This window comes from Gavialis gangeticus, unplaced genomic scaffold (assembly GCF_001723915.1).
Source record: "Gavialis gangeticus isolate Ggan-Ray unplaced genomic scaffold, GavGan_comp1, whole genome shotgun sequence".
Lineage (NCBI taxonomy): Eukaryota > Metazoa > Chordata > Crocodylia > Gavialidae > Gavialis > Gavialis gangeticus.
In genome coordinates, this window is record NW_017729018.1 from 4,265,133 (window position 1) to 4,279,824 (window position 14,692).

Sequence of the window (14,692 nt, forward strand, 5' to 3'; positions counted from 1 at the left end):
GCATTCAGTGCCTTGCTGGATTGGAGGCTTGAAGAGCTGCAGGAGAAATATGAGCTCCTTGACTGCATGGTGCTGAGACCATAAATACAACCTGAGCGTCTTGTGCGTGTTTATTCCTGAAGGATTCCAGTGATGGGTTGGTGCTATGTTCCTCTTACGGATGGGATGCAGGGCCAGATCCACAGAGGAACCGGATCACCTGTCATGGAACTTGGGAGGAACTTGGGCACCCAAGTCCAAGGGCGTAGTCCTGTCCCTACTGCACCCCACCCCAGTCTTAAAAGCATCCAAAGTCTGTAGGCCCTTGCATTTGTCCAGCGCGGTTTCTCAGACACCTACAGGTCTGCTTCTGCGTGCGGTCAGGGCTGAACAGCTCAGTCTGATTATTTGATGTCTGAGCTTCTTAAAGGAGCTGTTACTCTGGTCCTGCCTCTGGAGGGGCCTGGTTCTGTAGGTTTGTGTGGACAACTTTTGATTCATGCCAATGTGGTCTGACCCATGGACACTGCTTTTGTTTGAGAGGGACACCGGTTCCTTTTCCTTTGGCCAGATCAGACATGGGAGACTGGTTAAATTCCCACCCCTGCCTATGAGGCAGGAAACTCCTCTCCTGTCTGCCTGGAGTTTGCTAGTCTTGGGTGGGGAGCAGAGAGGGACACTTCATGCCCTTCTTGTTGACCCTGTGCCCCGAGCCAGGCAGAGGGAAAGGGCATGCGAGGGCCCTAGCAACTTACTGTCCTGCTAGGAGAGCAGCGACACCGCTAATGGGCTGTGTGGAGAAGGGGGATCTTGGCCTTAGAGAGTACTTTGTTTTATTCTCATCCTGTGCCTGGAACTTCTCTTTTGTGTTTCCGGTCCAGCAGTGCTTCACAGGAAGCTGAAGCCGCAGAGGCTTGGGCCCACTTACACCATTGCTGTTTTTCTGATAAAAATCAGTCCTGGACAGAGACTTCGGCAAGAGCTTCCTAGCCTTCCTGCATGTGAGCGAGGCACCCCAATTCCATCTGCTATTTTTAGCAGGCACATTCATGACAGAGCCATGTCACGAGTGGACTTCAGAAAATGAGGGCCTCCTGGGGAGTGCAGGCTTCAAACAGATGGGTCAGTTGAAAGCCCTAGCATCTCTATGGACCCTTTCATGCTGGCTTCCTCTGAATGCTGGGGGCACATCCTGACCTGCATCCCTGCATACAGCGCTCATTGATGTCCCCAATGAGGACACCATGTTGCTCCCAGGCTCAGAGTAACAGCTTTGATCCCCAGACTGGTAAGTGGACTGTCCCTGCTGGGCACTTAGATTTGTTTCAACTTGATCCTGTCCCACAGGGCCTTTGATTTGAGCTGTCCTAAAGTGCATGCCCAGCTGGGTCATGAGGCAGACTTCTGACAGCTGATCACCAATGTAACAGCTAGAGGGACAGAAGCCTGGTGTGCAGTAGGAAAATGTCCCCTGGTGACAGGGGAAAAACATGCCCTGCTAACTTGGAGGCTGACTCAGCTTGCCCGGCTACACTTCAGCAATTGCTGACTCTGGTGTTTGCAGATAAGCTAACTACTACAGTTCAGGCCTTGAAGGAGTGATGCAGGAAAAAAAATCTCTAGGCTTCGCTGCAAACTGGAAATGGGGCCTGGTTGGCCACAAAGCCCATTGGAAAATGTGACTGGGGGAGCTCACTTTAGCCCCCTGCTCATCCATAGCATGTGTGCTATGGGGATCATTCCTCTGCCACAGGCTGGTTGAGAGGCACAGTAGTGCCAGTCTTGGATTTAAACCGATGTAGTTAAAGCAGTGAGAGCCTGGTGTGAACGCTCTCTGGTATGAGAGGCTTGGCTGAAACGGACTGGGAATAGATTTAAGCTAAACTGGCCGTGCAGGAACGTACACTGGTTTTAACCAGGGTTTGCCTCCACTGGGATTGCTCTGCAATAGCTGTTATGCTGTACCTTCACACCCTATTTTAATGTGGATTAACTCATATGGAGACTAGCCCTAAACCTGTCTACATTTTTACTCAAGTCTAAACCACTGTAACTGTCTCATTGAAAGAAGGCTTGAGACTGCTGGTCCTGAGGATGCTATGTGTCTGCACAGCATCTAGCACTGTGGGGACATGGTGCTGGCAGAGGCCTCTGTAACACCAATGACGTTGTAGAATGGAGGGTGTGGGAGGGGTGGCAGGCAGGCAGCAGTGGAGGATCCATGGGCAACTGGTGTCTCCTGAGTCTGGGGGGGCACCAGCGCTGCATGACTGCGGTGGTGGTCCCCCCCCGCAGCTGGCAACTGGATGCTGGGGCAACTCCCAGCACTTCTGCATGCAGCATGGCAGCAGTGGAATTGCTGGGACTTCTGCCGCCAGCATTTCCACCACCAACATCCCATCAGTGGAGCCAATTTTGTGGTTGGGGGGGGGGGCACAAACGCTCTCCAGGCCCCTGTATCAGCCAGAACACTTGCTCTCAGGGGGGGCATGTGCCCCCTGCATGCCCCCTACACGTCACCTATGGGAGGACCAGTGCCTCTGGCTAGTGCTCAGTTTGAAGGAAAACTGCAAAAGCATCTGTTTAAGAGTTGATTTTAAAGGCAAATGCTGGGAAACTGGGATTTCCCCTCTCAGGTGGGATCAGCTCTTGTGCAGATCTTTGTAGCTGGTTCAAAGCTGCAGGGACTTGGTTGGCAGAAAGACTTATGTTGGAATCTGGGCCTAGACCCAGAGTTGTCACCCACACAGGGCTGAAGAGAACAGTTGGAAACAGGATCCAGCCCAGCTGCCCTTCACGCTTCCCCTCCTGCAGGTGAAGCAGCAAGCGTGGTTGGGAGCAGGAAGGCATCTTAGTGCACTTGGATGCGTGCATTTAAACAGGATGTGACACGTAACCCCATGGAAAGGAGATGCAGCCCAGCCAGTCTGCTCCTGCTTGCACAAAGCTGGAGCATGGATGTGGCCTCTTCCTTGTGAAAGGGGGCCGTGGTGCTTAAATTGCTGTACTGGACGGAGAGACGGTTGATAGGCTGTGCTGGAGACGGGGAATCTCGGCCGTGGCTGGCATTTGGTTTCATTCTCATCCTGTGCCTGGCACTTCCCTTTTATGTTTCTAATCCAGCAGTGCTTCATAGGAAGCCGAAACCACAGCCTAGCACTGAATGAAGGCGGCAGCTTCTCAGAACAACACTTCTGGGTCCCACGCAAAGCTGCCGGAGCGTGGGGGGCTTGTTTGGAAAAGCAGCAGCAAGGGCACGTCTTGCCTCACCAGAGTCCTGGTGCCACAATGCCTCTAGCAGCTCTCAGTGCATTGGTGCCAAACCTGTGCTGCCTTCTCTCTCTGTTAGCTCTGGCTGGGACTTTTGGGCAAGGTCAGGAAGGAGCCTTCCTGTTGATCCAGAGCCTGCAGGGAATGGTCCATGAGCCTCCTACTGCTGGCTCTTCAGCCTGGCCCTTACTTATGTTTTGCCTTCTTGAGGGGCCTCCAACTTCCTTCCTTTCCTACTCTGGGCCTGGTGGTTTGCAAGTGCAAAGCCCACTGCGGTGGGTGGAGGGTGCAGGTGCCCTGTACAGGGAGACAGGGTTATCTGCATGCTTACCCCGGGGGAGGTGAGTGAGCCACCTGTGCGGGGTGGGGAGAGCAGTGCCGAGATGAGATGATGTGGAGGAGTCACAAGCAGCAGACCACATGGGTTTCTCACGCGTCTTGCTTCTGCAGAGAGGAGGGTGAAAGGGGCCTTCACAAGACCTTTCCGTGGAGAGTCCTCTGAAAGTGTTGATGGGGGAAATGATCTGGAGATGGTGTCTGCCCTTGGGGGAATGATCAGCTGCTGAAACTCTCCTGCTGATTAATGTCCATCCATGATGTAGTGCGCTGGCCTCAGAAGGGCTACTGAAGAGGGTTTCTCCTCTAGCCTCAGTGGGAGCATGAGGCACTGTTTGAGGCACAAAACAGGGAGCCCCAGCTGGCTCTTGTCTGGGGCTTGATCCTGGCTCAAGATGCTGCCTCACTGTGTGACCTTGAATTTACCCATTTTCTGGGTCTGTGAAACAGGGGGATTACTACCTGCCCAGGCAGGAAGGAGGCTGCTCTTGCTGTCTGCAGGGTGAGGAGCTGGTTGGCACCTCTGTGCCTTGGTTTCCTGCTGGAGAATCCTGGGCCTGAAATCTCTGAACCAGCAGAAAACTGTTGTCTCTTGTGGAGCAGCCTAATGTAGCAAGCTCCTCCACTTGGTGTGGGATTGTAGCTTTTTGCTCCAGACTGATGCTTAGAGAAGCACACTTGTGCCTTTGGGTGCAGAAGAGGTTGGCCTGGGAGTAAGCAGGAGATGTGGGCCTGGGGCATCACTTGCCCAAGGAGCATTGGGACTGGAGCAGGGACTGGATCCTGCAGGCTGTGACTGGGGCTGAGAGACTCTCTTACCTGCTGTGTTCTCCCTTGCAAATAAAAATATTGCCTGCCTTGGTTGCTGACTCCTTCGCTGTGATCCATGCGATCCCAAATTGGTCCAGGGTGCTGGTTGCCTCCAGTCTCTATGCATCTAGGGGTGCTGCCTTCTTATGGTGACAGTAGCTGCTTTCTGTTGTCTGAAGAGGTGAGAAGGTATCCAGGAGGCATTTGCACTTTAGCTGGGACCTTGCAGGGAAGGGGTTCCCAGGACAGTGCGCCACGGACACATCTCCTGAGTGCCAGAGGAGTGAGGGGTGATGGCTGGCATCCCTGTGGAGTACAGCAGTGCAGACCCTGCTTGCAAACAGTGCTCTGTTGTTTTGTAGTCTGTGAAATAACTTGGTCCCTGCAGGGCCATGTGGGTAGAAATGGGACTTATGCCTCTCGGGCCCAGCTCCCTCCTTTGTGTCTAGCTGGGAACAAAACCAGGCATTTAACTCTCGTCTCTCTTGCTTCCCCAGGGACTATCTGTGTCCTGCTGACTTTCCCCTTCATCTTCAACCCCTGCCTGGGCTGCCAGGAGAGCACACCCCAGTGGGCAGCTCTCTTCTACTTCATTCCCTTCATAATCATCTTCCAGTTCGGCTGGGCAGCCACCCAGATCTCCCACCTCTCACTCATCCCAGAGCTGGTGACGACCGACCACGAGAAGGTGGAGCTCACTGCTCTCAGGTGAGAGGTGCTGCCTGCACTGTGACTGCCGAGGCTGCCAGCTGGGTCCAAGCCTGGGACTTGGTGCTGGTGGTGTGGGCTGCTTCTGCAGCAGAGGGAGCAGCCCGTTGGCTTTGGAGTTCAGGAAGGGGCTGATTCCCCTGCCTCAGAGGCAGGCTGTGTGCTCTGCATATTCTTTCAGTCAGAACAGGCCTGGTTTGGGGCCCCTGTGCAGGGAGATGCCGCGGGGAAGGTTGGGCTAAACCGGATATGCTTGGCTATCATGACAGTAGGTGGTAACCCCTCTGCCTCTCCCAATTGCCTGGGCATAGGCTAATAGGACTTGCTGACTGCTTGGTAGTGTTATGGAGTGCCAGGGGGCCCAGCCCTGCCGTCACACTGCTCTGTACCTTGTGTAGCACCTGGGACTTGGCACGATCCATTCCAGAGGCAGCAGGATGGGACCTGCCAGCAGGTTCTTGCTGTACAGTGAGAGGTGGCTGAGTGGATGGCTGTTTTCTCTGCATGACCAGCTGCTGCTTCAGTGGGCAGGGCTGTGTTTCTGCCCTTGCCTTGCAGCTGTTGCTGATGTATAGGCCCCTTTAGGGGCTGAGAGGGTTAATCTGGACTCCTACAGAATAAATGCAGATAAAGCCTGACAGTCCCCAGCCTGAGCAGGATCCTAATCCAAACCTGTCACCTGTGGGCTGCTGCCCTGCATGCCCCTTCTTTCCTAAGGGGCCTTGGGCTGGGTCCAAAGTGCCTGGGACTCAGCCCTTGGTTCCTCTGGGTCATTGCATTGGGCCTGAAGAGGACAGGCCATGCTAGGCACTGCCCAGTCTCCTCATCCATTCCCCCCAGCAGCCAGGCTCTCGGGTGTGACAGATCCTGGACCCCCCTGCCATGCAGGAACAGTGGTAGCTGATGGTCTGTCTACTCCAAGGAGTTCCTGCAGGAACCTCCTCCAGAGTGGGTAGCGAGGTAGGTGCTGCCTTGCAAGGGTCCTCTTACAAAGCGAGGAGGAGGGGGTATTGATTCTCTTGGGGAGGGTCCCTGGGAGTCTGCATGTGCCCAGCAGCTTGTAAAGACCCTGGGCCAGCAGCTGCAGGGGAAATGCAGGTAGAGTAGGTGCCTGGACTGCTCTGCTGCCCTGGATGAGCCCAGCCTTGTGACCCTGTCTGTTTTCCTGAGGGGAGAGGAGCTGAGCTGCCCTGCAGCCTGAGATGTTTGGGTCTGGGATTCTGGTTCTAGCCGTGGAAACCAGGTGGGGGCTATTTTGGGCATTGGTCGGTGGGGCCTGGCACTCTGGGCACTTTTACACGTGCTCCGAAGCGTTCTGATTAGAGCGTTCTGCTTAATCGACTCTGTTGGCACGCTCTGCTCCGAGCGCCCCAGCGTGCTGCACTGTCTTGCCTATTCAGTGTCCCCACGTTTCAAAATGTTGGGGGGGCGGGATTTAACTAAAACTTGTTCAAAGTGCCCCCCACCATCATTTTGAAATGCAGGGCGTTGAATACACGAGACATTGCAGGCTTTTTAATTGGAGCGTCTCCTGAGAGCCACTCTAATTAAAATGTGCTTCCTCCTGCCCCTGCGAGCACATGCACAGGTGTCCTCTCAGTGGATGGGTGCTATGTATGGAGCTGGCCTCACCTTGCAGCCAGCCGAAGACATGACCCTTGAAGCAGAGAGCCCTCAGACGCACAGAACGAGCGAACCCAGCCCGACCAGCTGCAGAGCCCAGCGCCATGCTGCGCTATCAGGCTGGATCAGGTGGTAGGGGCGGCTGCCTTATCAGCCTGAGACAAATGCATGTGGCTTGGTTATCTGCCATCAGTGGGCGGAAGCCACCTCACTGCGGTGAGCTGTCTCAGAAAGTCACCCCCAAAGGACGGATGTGGACAGCACAGGATCTGCTGGAGTCGATGCTGTGTTTGAGCTGGTGGCTCAGTGGGACCCAGACAGGGTCCCAGGGTTTAGTATCCAGCGCTGTGCTGGCTGGCATCCCCCCAAGTGGGTGGAGGTGAGTACTGGTCTCAGCAGTCCTGGAAGCATGGAAGTGCTCCCCCCACCTTGGCAACAGAGACCTCCCCCATTCATGTGTTCAGAGGACATGTCTTTGCAGGATGCATTCTGGATGCTGCAACACCCTCGACCCCTCCAGCAGCAGGCTGCATCCAGTGCATGCTTACATACAGCTGTGCCTTGCCATGAGTGTGGCAGGCTGGTGGTCTGGGTTGCAGAAATAATTGAAACTTGGGAAGAAGTTGCCCAAACCAGAGACAGAGCCTTGTTCTTTGTCTTCCTCTTCCGCTACACAGTGCAAGCTGGAGGCCATGTGCGAGCACCCCATGAACTGCTGTGCTCTCCCCACAGGTACGCCTTCACTGTCATGGCCAACATCACTGTGTATGCTGTGGCCTGGCTACTCTTGCACTTCCAGATTGGGCGCACAGGGCCAGCAGAGCAGATGGATCACCTGGGCAAGCAGGACATCCCCCTGTTCCGGGTGAGCTGGGCTGGGCAATGTGCAGGGGAGGGGTGGAGCTCTGCAGAGGGGGCTGGGGTCGGGTCACCTGCAGATCCAAGACTCCTGGGTGTGGGGCAGGATTCTGCTCTCTTCCCTCGCCCCAGGCTCTCTCACACGGCTGGCCTGTCTGCCTGGATGGCCTGGGTAGGAGGGGTGAGCTGGGGCTGTGATGGCTCCAGGGATGGGGCAGGTGAAATAAGGGATACCAGTGAGATGGTGCTGGGACTCAGCTTGCCCCCTGCCCCAGTACAGAAGTGCTGGGGGAGTCGGAGGGACAGCACGAGGTACCTAGATGCAATTATGAAACCCCCAGCAGATTGGGACTTGGAGCCCAGGGTCTCCTAACCCAAATCTCCCTGAACTCGCCAGAGGTGCAGCAGTGGATTAACCCTTGCATGCATGCCTGGTGTCCGCTCTGTCCCCACTGGCTTCTGTGGCCTGTCTGTTCAGTCTCCTTCCTGCCCCTCCCCAGAACCTGTCCCTCATCGTGGTCGGGCTGGGTGCCCTGTTCTCACTCCTCTTCCACGTGGGCACCAAGGAGAAGAAGCACCCCCAAGCCAGGCCGCCTGACCCCGAGGAGCACACGCCGCTGCTGCATGGTGGGGGCAGGACCCCCCCACTCCCATTTATGCTGTGGAAGCACTGGCTGCTGGAGCCTGCCTTCTACCAGGTATTGGGGACTAGGGCGAGGGAGCTTCATGAGAGCTGAGCATCACTGGCTGACCTGGGCCTGTGGGATGGTGCAGTCCAGGCAGCAGTGAGGTTAGTGCTGTGTGCCCCTGCAGGGCTTATCCTACCCTGCTTGATTGGCATCACTTCCAGAGCTTGGCCCCTGCTTTGAAGTCCATTGTACTGACACCTTTGTGTGGCTACTGCTGCCCCACCAAGAACAGACCAAGATCCTCCTTGGTTTGCATGGTGACTTGCAAGCTGGGGCCTCTGGGGACTTGTTCACTCACACCCCTCCAACAGCAGGTGCCTGGGGCTGGGCATACCCATCTGCCCAAGGCAGCTGATGTGCTCCAATCTTGGACCTTCCTCAGGGAAGCTGCTCTGGGCTTGTCCCTAGACTTGCTTTTGGATGCCTTGAGAGCAGCGTCCCTGGTGATCTGCCAGGTCTGGAGCGTTCAGTGGGGTTGGGTGGGCTTGCCCACACTGCAACCAGCCTCTGCAGCTCTGTAGCTGAACCGTGAAGTCTGCAGTGAATAGCCCTAGTTTTGCCAGGGCTTGCCAAGGCATGGAGCAGGGAGGAGGGGATAGGAGTTTGTTCTGGTGGCAAAGAGAAGGAACATCTGCTTGTGGCAGCCAGCTTTATTTTGGGACCCTGCTGGCTAGGCCTCCTATGGGACAAGAGCCTAGTGGGGGCTGAGCTGATGCTGGCCCTACACCTGTAATGCCCTCTTTCTGTGTGCCCCAGGCTGTCAGGGGCTCAGTGCTGTGTGCTCCAGGGGCCCTGTTCGTCCTGCACTCGCTGCTCTTGGGCTGTGCTGGATGGTGGGGTGGGGGTGAGCACCAGCTGAGCCATCACGACTCTCCCTTGCAGGTGGCGATGCTGTACATGGTCACGCGGCTCATTGTCAATCTGTCTCAGACCTACATTGCCATGTACCTGACCAACTCGCTGCTGCTGCCGAAGGTGTGAACAGCAGGGGATGCCAGCAGGAAGGGTTCCTGCCAGTGCTGGGTGCCCACCCCCTTCGGGGCATGGGGCGGGTGCTGCCCTTGAATACTGGGCTCCAGATAACCTTTCATCCATGTGCTTGCCCCAAAGGGCCCAGGGGCAGGGCTGAGGTGTCCTTCTGCTGCTGGGGAAGGATATGGGGCAGGGCATCTCCTGCTTGGGGGAGGAAGGGTCCTCTGAGTCTAGCATTGGCTCCAGGGCTCACCTATCCTCATCTCTCCCCTCTCCAGAAGTTCATTGCCACCATCCCCCTGGTGATGTACATCAGCGGCTTCCTTTCCTCATTCCTCATGAAGCCAGTGAACAAGTGGATAGGCCGAAATGTGAGTAGCTGGGCACAGGGGGGCGGGGGTGCAGTGTAGCCTGAAACCCAAGCGCGACTGAGCCAGAGGGAGGGAGGGCGCTTCTCATGGTCGCTCTGTAGGCCTGGCAGTGGGATCTAGGTGGTCCTGGACACCTCAGTGATTCCTAGCATGCATCTAAATCTCCAAGGGTCTGGCTGTGGAGCCCTGGGAGGGCTGGAGTCCCAGAGAAGGGGTTGCGGCTCCCACTGACAGGCGAAGGCAGAAGGGCTACCCTCTTGATGCCAACTCCTGCTTTGCACGGCTAATAGTGCCATGGCGCTGGGGAGTAACAGCAAGTGCTTGCATTCCTGGGGGTCTCACTTGTGTGGAAACCCATGCCCTGCCACTCGCTTATTCAACAAGGCAGTGAGCAGGAGCAGAGGCAGGGACGGACAGCAAGCAGTAACAGGAGTCAGCTGCAGGTGAGAAGAATAATGATGGGCCTGGACATGTCTGCATGGGACTGAACAGGTTTGGGCTGTGCAGGAGTCAGGCTTGGGAAGCATCAGGGGCTGGCATGGAGGTGGACAGGGCCTTGCTGGCTGGTGCCTGGGCCTTGTGATGGCAGCTGCCAAGTTATGCAGGCCATTTGTAAATGCATTTGAGTCTGTGTTGAATCTCACTGGAGCTCTGCGCCCCAGGCTGCGTTGGGAAGGCTACCCTGGAGCCTTGTGGCTCTGACTGAAATGCTTCTTGCAGAGAGTGCTGTTTTGGGGCTGTGGCCTGGGGTTTCCCCAGCTGGGGAGGTCAGGTCATGAGTTCATTACCCTCTCCTCCCCAGGCACAGCAGAGTTTCTCTGAGCGGGAGCCCAAACCACTAAATCTGAGTAAACCCCCTTTCCTGGGCTGGTTACCAAACCAGCCTTGTCCTACGCGCCTGTTACTGCTGTGGCCGCTGGTTTCGGGACGTTTCACTCTCACAATGAGAGAGAGTGAAAGTGAACAGGCTCGGTGTGCAGAGCCGGCTGTGGCTTTCAGGCTGTTGGGCACTGACCCAACATTGCAGTGCTGGGCTGGCTGTTGTACGTAGGGAAGGGTGCTTCTGCTGCTTGGGGTTCCCCAGATTGAGTTAAGACTCCTCCAAGAGGCCCAGCTCTCAGAAAGTGCTTAGCGCAGGCCTGTCTAGAAATCGGGGCTCATGCAAAGTCATTTAGGGCATGGGACACTAGACTTTCCAGCCCATCAGTGCTGGCTCACAGGCTGGTTATTTAGTGCACAAGTCCAGGGCACAGGAGTTAGCCAGACTGGTCTTGAGGGTTCAGCAGGAACTTGCAGCTCAGTGGAGACAGCCCAGGCAGGACAAGCAGCGCCGGGATCAGAAAGCTGCCACTGTTGGAGCCTTGCTTCAGCCCAGGGCAGTGTGTGATGGCTTGTTCAGTGTCTTATGACAACCAGGCTCCAATTATTGGGGAATCTTTCCCTCTGGGCAGTTGTGTCCACTGTCCAGAAGCTGCAGAGGTGACACCAGTGTGCACTACAGAAAGGACTCTTTTAGCAGGAGGGTCCATGTTTGATCCTGCCAACAGGATCATATCCTAGCTCACCAGAGAGCTGTGCTAGCCTGCATAGGCTTCCATGCTGCTCTGCAATGGGTCCAGCATCCTGACCCCACCTCTGCTCACTCCTGTCCTGGCTTCACCTGGTGCACTGCTCTGCTAGTGGGTAGAGCTGAAGCACAAGGATCCCAGGAAGCCAGGGTTTAAAGAGTTTTTCTTCTTCTACCCACTTTCTTCTTGTCTCTGGAGCAGCTGACCTACTTTGCAGGGCTACTCATCATCCTGGCCTTTGCCACCTGGGTGGCCCTGGATCGCCAGATAGGAGTTGAGATTTATGGAGCAGCAGTGCTGCTCGGGGCTGGCTCAGCCACCATCTTGGTCACGTCCCTCTCCATGACTGCTGACCTGATTGGGACCAACACGGTATGTTCCTTCTGCTCTTGCAGGTGGGACAGTGGGATGGGCTTGGTTGCTGCTGGGCTGCATCTCTTTGGGGTTAGAATAGCCAGTGCACAGCTCCTTGCCATCCCCATATGCAAGAGCTTCTTGGATACTGTTTTAGGACAGCCCAGGGAAAGGCACTTTGTTGGCACCTGCCAACGTGGCTGGGGCCAGGGCTGCATTCAGGGATGGTTTTGGCATAGAGCTATTTGGCAACACCAGGCTCTGGGCTCTTGGGGCTGAGCCGTTCCTGGGTTTCCTGTCCCTGTGCCTCTAACATTACTCAGCAGGCAGCTTGTCTGTGCAGAATAAGGCCCCTGCCCTAAGCTGAGGATGCTGCTGCAGTAACTCATTTTCCCACGAGAGGGCACAAGGGCCCCATTCCTCATGGTCATGGCCAGGTCTCCCTGGCTCAGCACTGGCAACAGGGTGCTTGAGCACTAAAGAGCCCAGCATGGGCCTGCATGCCTGGATTTGGGCAAACTCTGGGATGTGGGGGCCCCTGCTCTCACCTAGTGGCAGGAAGATCTCAGCACTGTTTGTCTTTGCCTTGCAGCACAGTGGAGCCTTTGTCTATGGGGCCATGAGCTTCACAGACAAAGTGGCCAATGGGCTGGCAGTGATGGCCATCCAGAACCTGCATCCCTGCCCGTAAGTGGTCGCTGGGCTGGGCGCGGAGCAGGGCTGAGGCAGCTCACCAGAGATGGAGATCTGGACTGACTGGGGACTGTCTCCATGAAAATGGACCCCTTACCCCCCCCAATCTGTATGGAAACCAAACACTTCAGCTTCTGGGCGTGAAGCGCTCTGAGGACTCCCTGGAATCCTCTTAGGTTTAAACTGTTCAGCCTCAAACAAGCCATGCTGGCCCCAAGCCACTTTATTTTTTCTTAACACGTTGGAACTCCCTGCAGACCAGATAAACCATGAATGTTGACGTGGCTGGAGCATGAGTGCCTGGGGAAGGCCAAGGGCTCCTGAAAAAGAGGTTCCCCTTCTTCCCCACCCTGCCTTGCAATAGGCCCCTGTGTCCTCTGGCAGCCGAAGGGAGTGACCTTGCAACTATCAGCACAGCCCTCTGAGCAAAAAGAGCTCCACTAAATGGCAGCTGTAGTAAGCAATCCTCTACCCATCTCCCAGCAGAATGATATGGGCACATTTGGGCAGTGGGGCAGCTACACCATCCCTAGTGTTGGTGCATGGCCTAGGGATGACTGCTGCATGGGCGGCTGCACTTTGCTGCACCCAGCTCTCATCCAGCCTGCCCAGAGCACCATCTTCTCCAGCGTGGGTGTCAGAGCCTGTGGGATTTGGGAGCTGGACACCCAGCTGGTGCCTCACTGCAGTCGTCTTCTTCCTCTGTCTCTGCAGGACCCAGCTCTGCTGCACTGCTTGTATTGACTTCTACCACTGGGTGATGGTGGTGGTCACTGGTGGGGTAGCTGTGGCTGCCACTGTATGTCTGTGTTGCATCATGATCTGGCCGATCCAGATCCGATTCCGTAAGTACCATGTCCTGGGAGGGGGCTGGTCTGCCATGTGCAGAATCAGGGGCCAGGTTTTATGGGCCCATTAGCCTGGCAGGATCTCCTGCAGGGGCAGGCACCAGCTCTGTCTGACCAGGTTACGAGTGAAGGAACCTTCTCAAGCCGTTCTGGCCACAGGGAAATCCCGTACCTGTGTCCCAGTAGGGTGTGTGTAGCCCAGCCGGCTATGGGGGATCTCACAGTGTCCTTCAGGGGATGCTGCGGGGAGCCAGGTAACATTATCCCATAAGTGGCATGTTTAACTACCAAAAAACTACACTCTTCCCTCTCTCATTGTGCCTGCAGTTTCCCCTGCGAGTCTCCTGGGCAGGTACCCCACCCCTGCACAGCCGCTAGCTGTTCTTCACACGGAGTCCTAGAGACCACCCCCTCCCCTCCCCTTCCCCAGCCCTGTCTCCAGGAGGGTCAGCCAACCCAGGCCGTGGCCCCAGCTGCATGCCTAAGCTGGGGCTCCTAGTCCCTGCTTGCCGCATGTATGCACGTGAGCCTCTGCAGTGCACTGGATGGCAAAGCCTCGAAGGTAAAATGAGCAGAGCTTCTGCCAAGATGCTGCTGGCTGTGCAGGAGGGAGGCGCGGGGCAGGCTCCCACAGGGCTTGGCAGCACCATTTCTACCCCAGAAGGTGGCCGTGTCCCATTGTCACCCAGCCCCACTGGCAGAGTCCCTTAAACTCCTGGGCACCAGGTGGTCCCTGCAGCCCTGAGCCAGGCATTGGGAGAGGGTGGTGCTCCTGCTCCTCACTTCCCAGTAGAGGTGCCAATGCTGGTGGGATCAGGTCATCAAGGCCAAGCAGTTTGAGTGTGATGGGGGCTGGGGGACACTGCTCTATGGCCCCGTGTCCTGGGGGCTTCAGCTTGCTTTGAATGCCAAAGCAGTGCAGCCTGCTCCTGCCGCTCATCAAGCTCTTGCTGTTTGAAGCCAACGCACCTTGTCCTCATACTTGGAGCCAGGCAGGGGGAGTTGGGCACCAGGGTCCAATGATGGATGAGCTGCTGTTCCTTTGCCCTGGCGCGCTTGGTGCTCTCTGCAAAGCTGCAGCACTGCCTGCTGCTGGGGGAGCTGGCTAGGCTGGGGATGGGGATGGGGATGGGGGGGGGGTGCTGCAGCACTGAGGTCTCAAGGTTTGCTAAGAGATCTGCATGGCAAGTCCCCCACCTCAGAGCCCCCCGCGGCTCTGTCCATTGCAGGCCTTGAGGGCACTGGGCCCTAGAGGAGGGCAGGCTGTGGGCTTCAGCACACGTGAACACTGCTCCCTTCCCCTCCACCCTGCAGGGTGGCAAGGAGGTGGCAACTGCTAAGCATCTCAGTTTAGGATTCCCAGTAGCAGGGGCTCTAGTGTGAGCTGAGGGAGGTGGTGGAAGCAGCTGAAGGGACTTCAGTGAATGCCAGGGGGAGCTGGGCAGGGCCCCAAGTGGCCAGCGAATGCCTGACTGCCCATGGACAGCAAGGCAGACACTGCTCTTCTTTCCACAGATGATGTCTCGGTGCTGGGGCTGGCCGGGGATGCACCCAGGGAGGCTGGGAGTGTTGAAAACAGGAGCCGAAGCAACACGGTCAACTGAGAGGCTCTT

The 14,692-nt window shown here is 56.5% G+C and overlaps 1 protein-coding gene across 1 annotated transcript in view; it reads left to right on the forward strand.

The window, feature by feature from the left end:
* The window catches only part of MFSD12 (major facilitator superfamily domain containing 12), a 27,710-nt gene extending 13,025 nt beyond the window's left edge, over positions 1-14,685 (forward strand). Inside the window, exons 2-10 of the mRNA XM_019513270.1 lie at positions 4,893-5,103; positions 7,459-7,591; positions 8,085-8,282; positions 9,156-9,248; positions 9,524-9,616; positions 11,386-11,556; positions 12,131-12,225; positions 12,946-13,076; positions 14,595-14,685. Of these exons, the coding sequence (XP_019368815.1) occupies positions 4,893-5,103; positions 7,459-7,591; positions 8,085-8,282; positions 9,156-9,248; positions 9,524-9,616; positions 11,386-11,556; positions 12,131-12,225; positions 12,946-13,076; positions 14,595-14,683 (1,214 nt within the window). The 3' untranslated portion in view covers positions 14,684-14,685. The remainder of the gene's footprint in view (positions 1-4,892; positions 5,104-7,458; positions 7,592-8,084; positions 8,283-9,155; positions 9,249-9,523; positions 9,617-11,385; positions 11,557-12,130; positions 12,226-12,945; positions 13,077-14,594) is intronic.
* Positions 14,686-14,692: the final 7 nt, after the last annotated feature.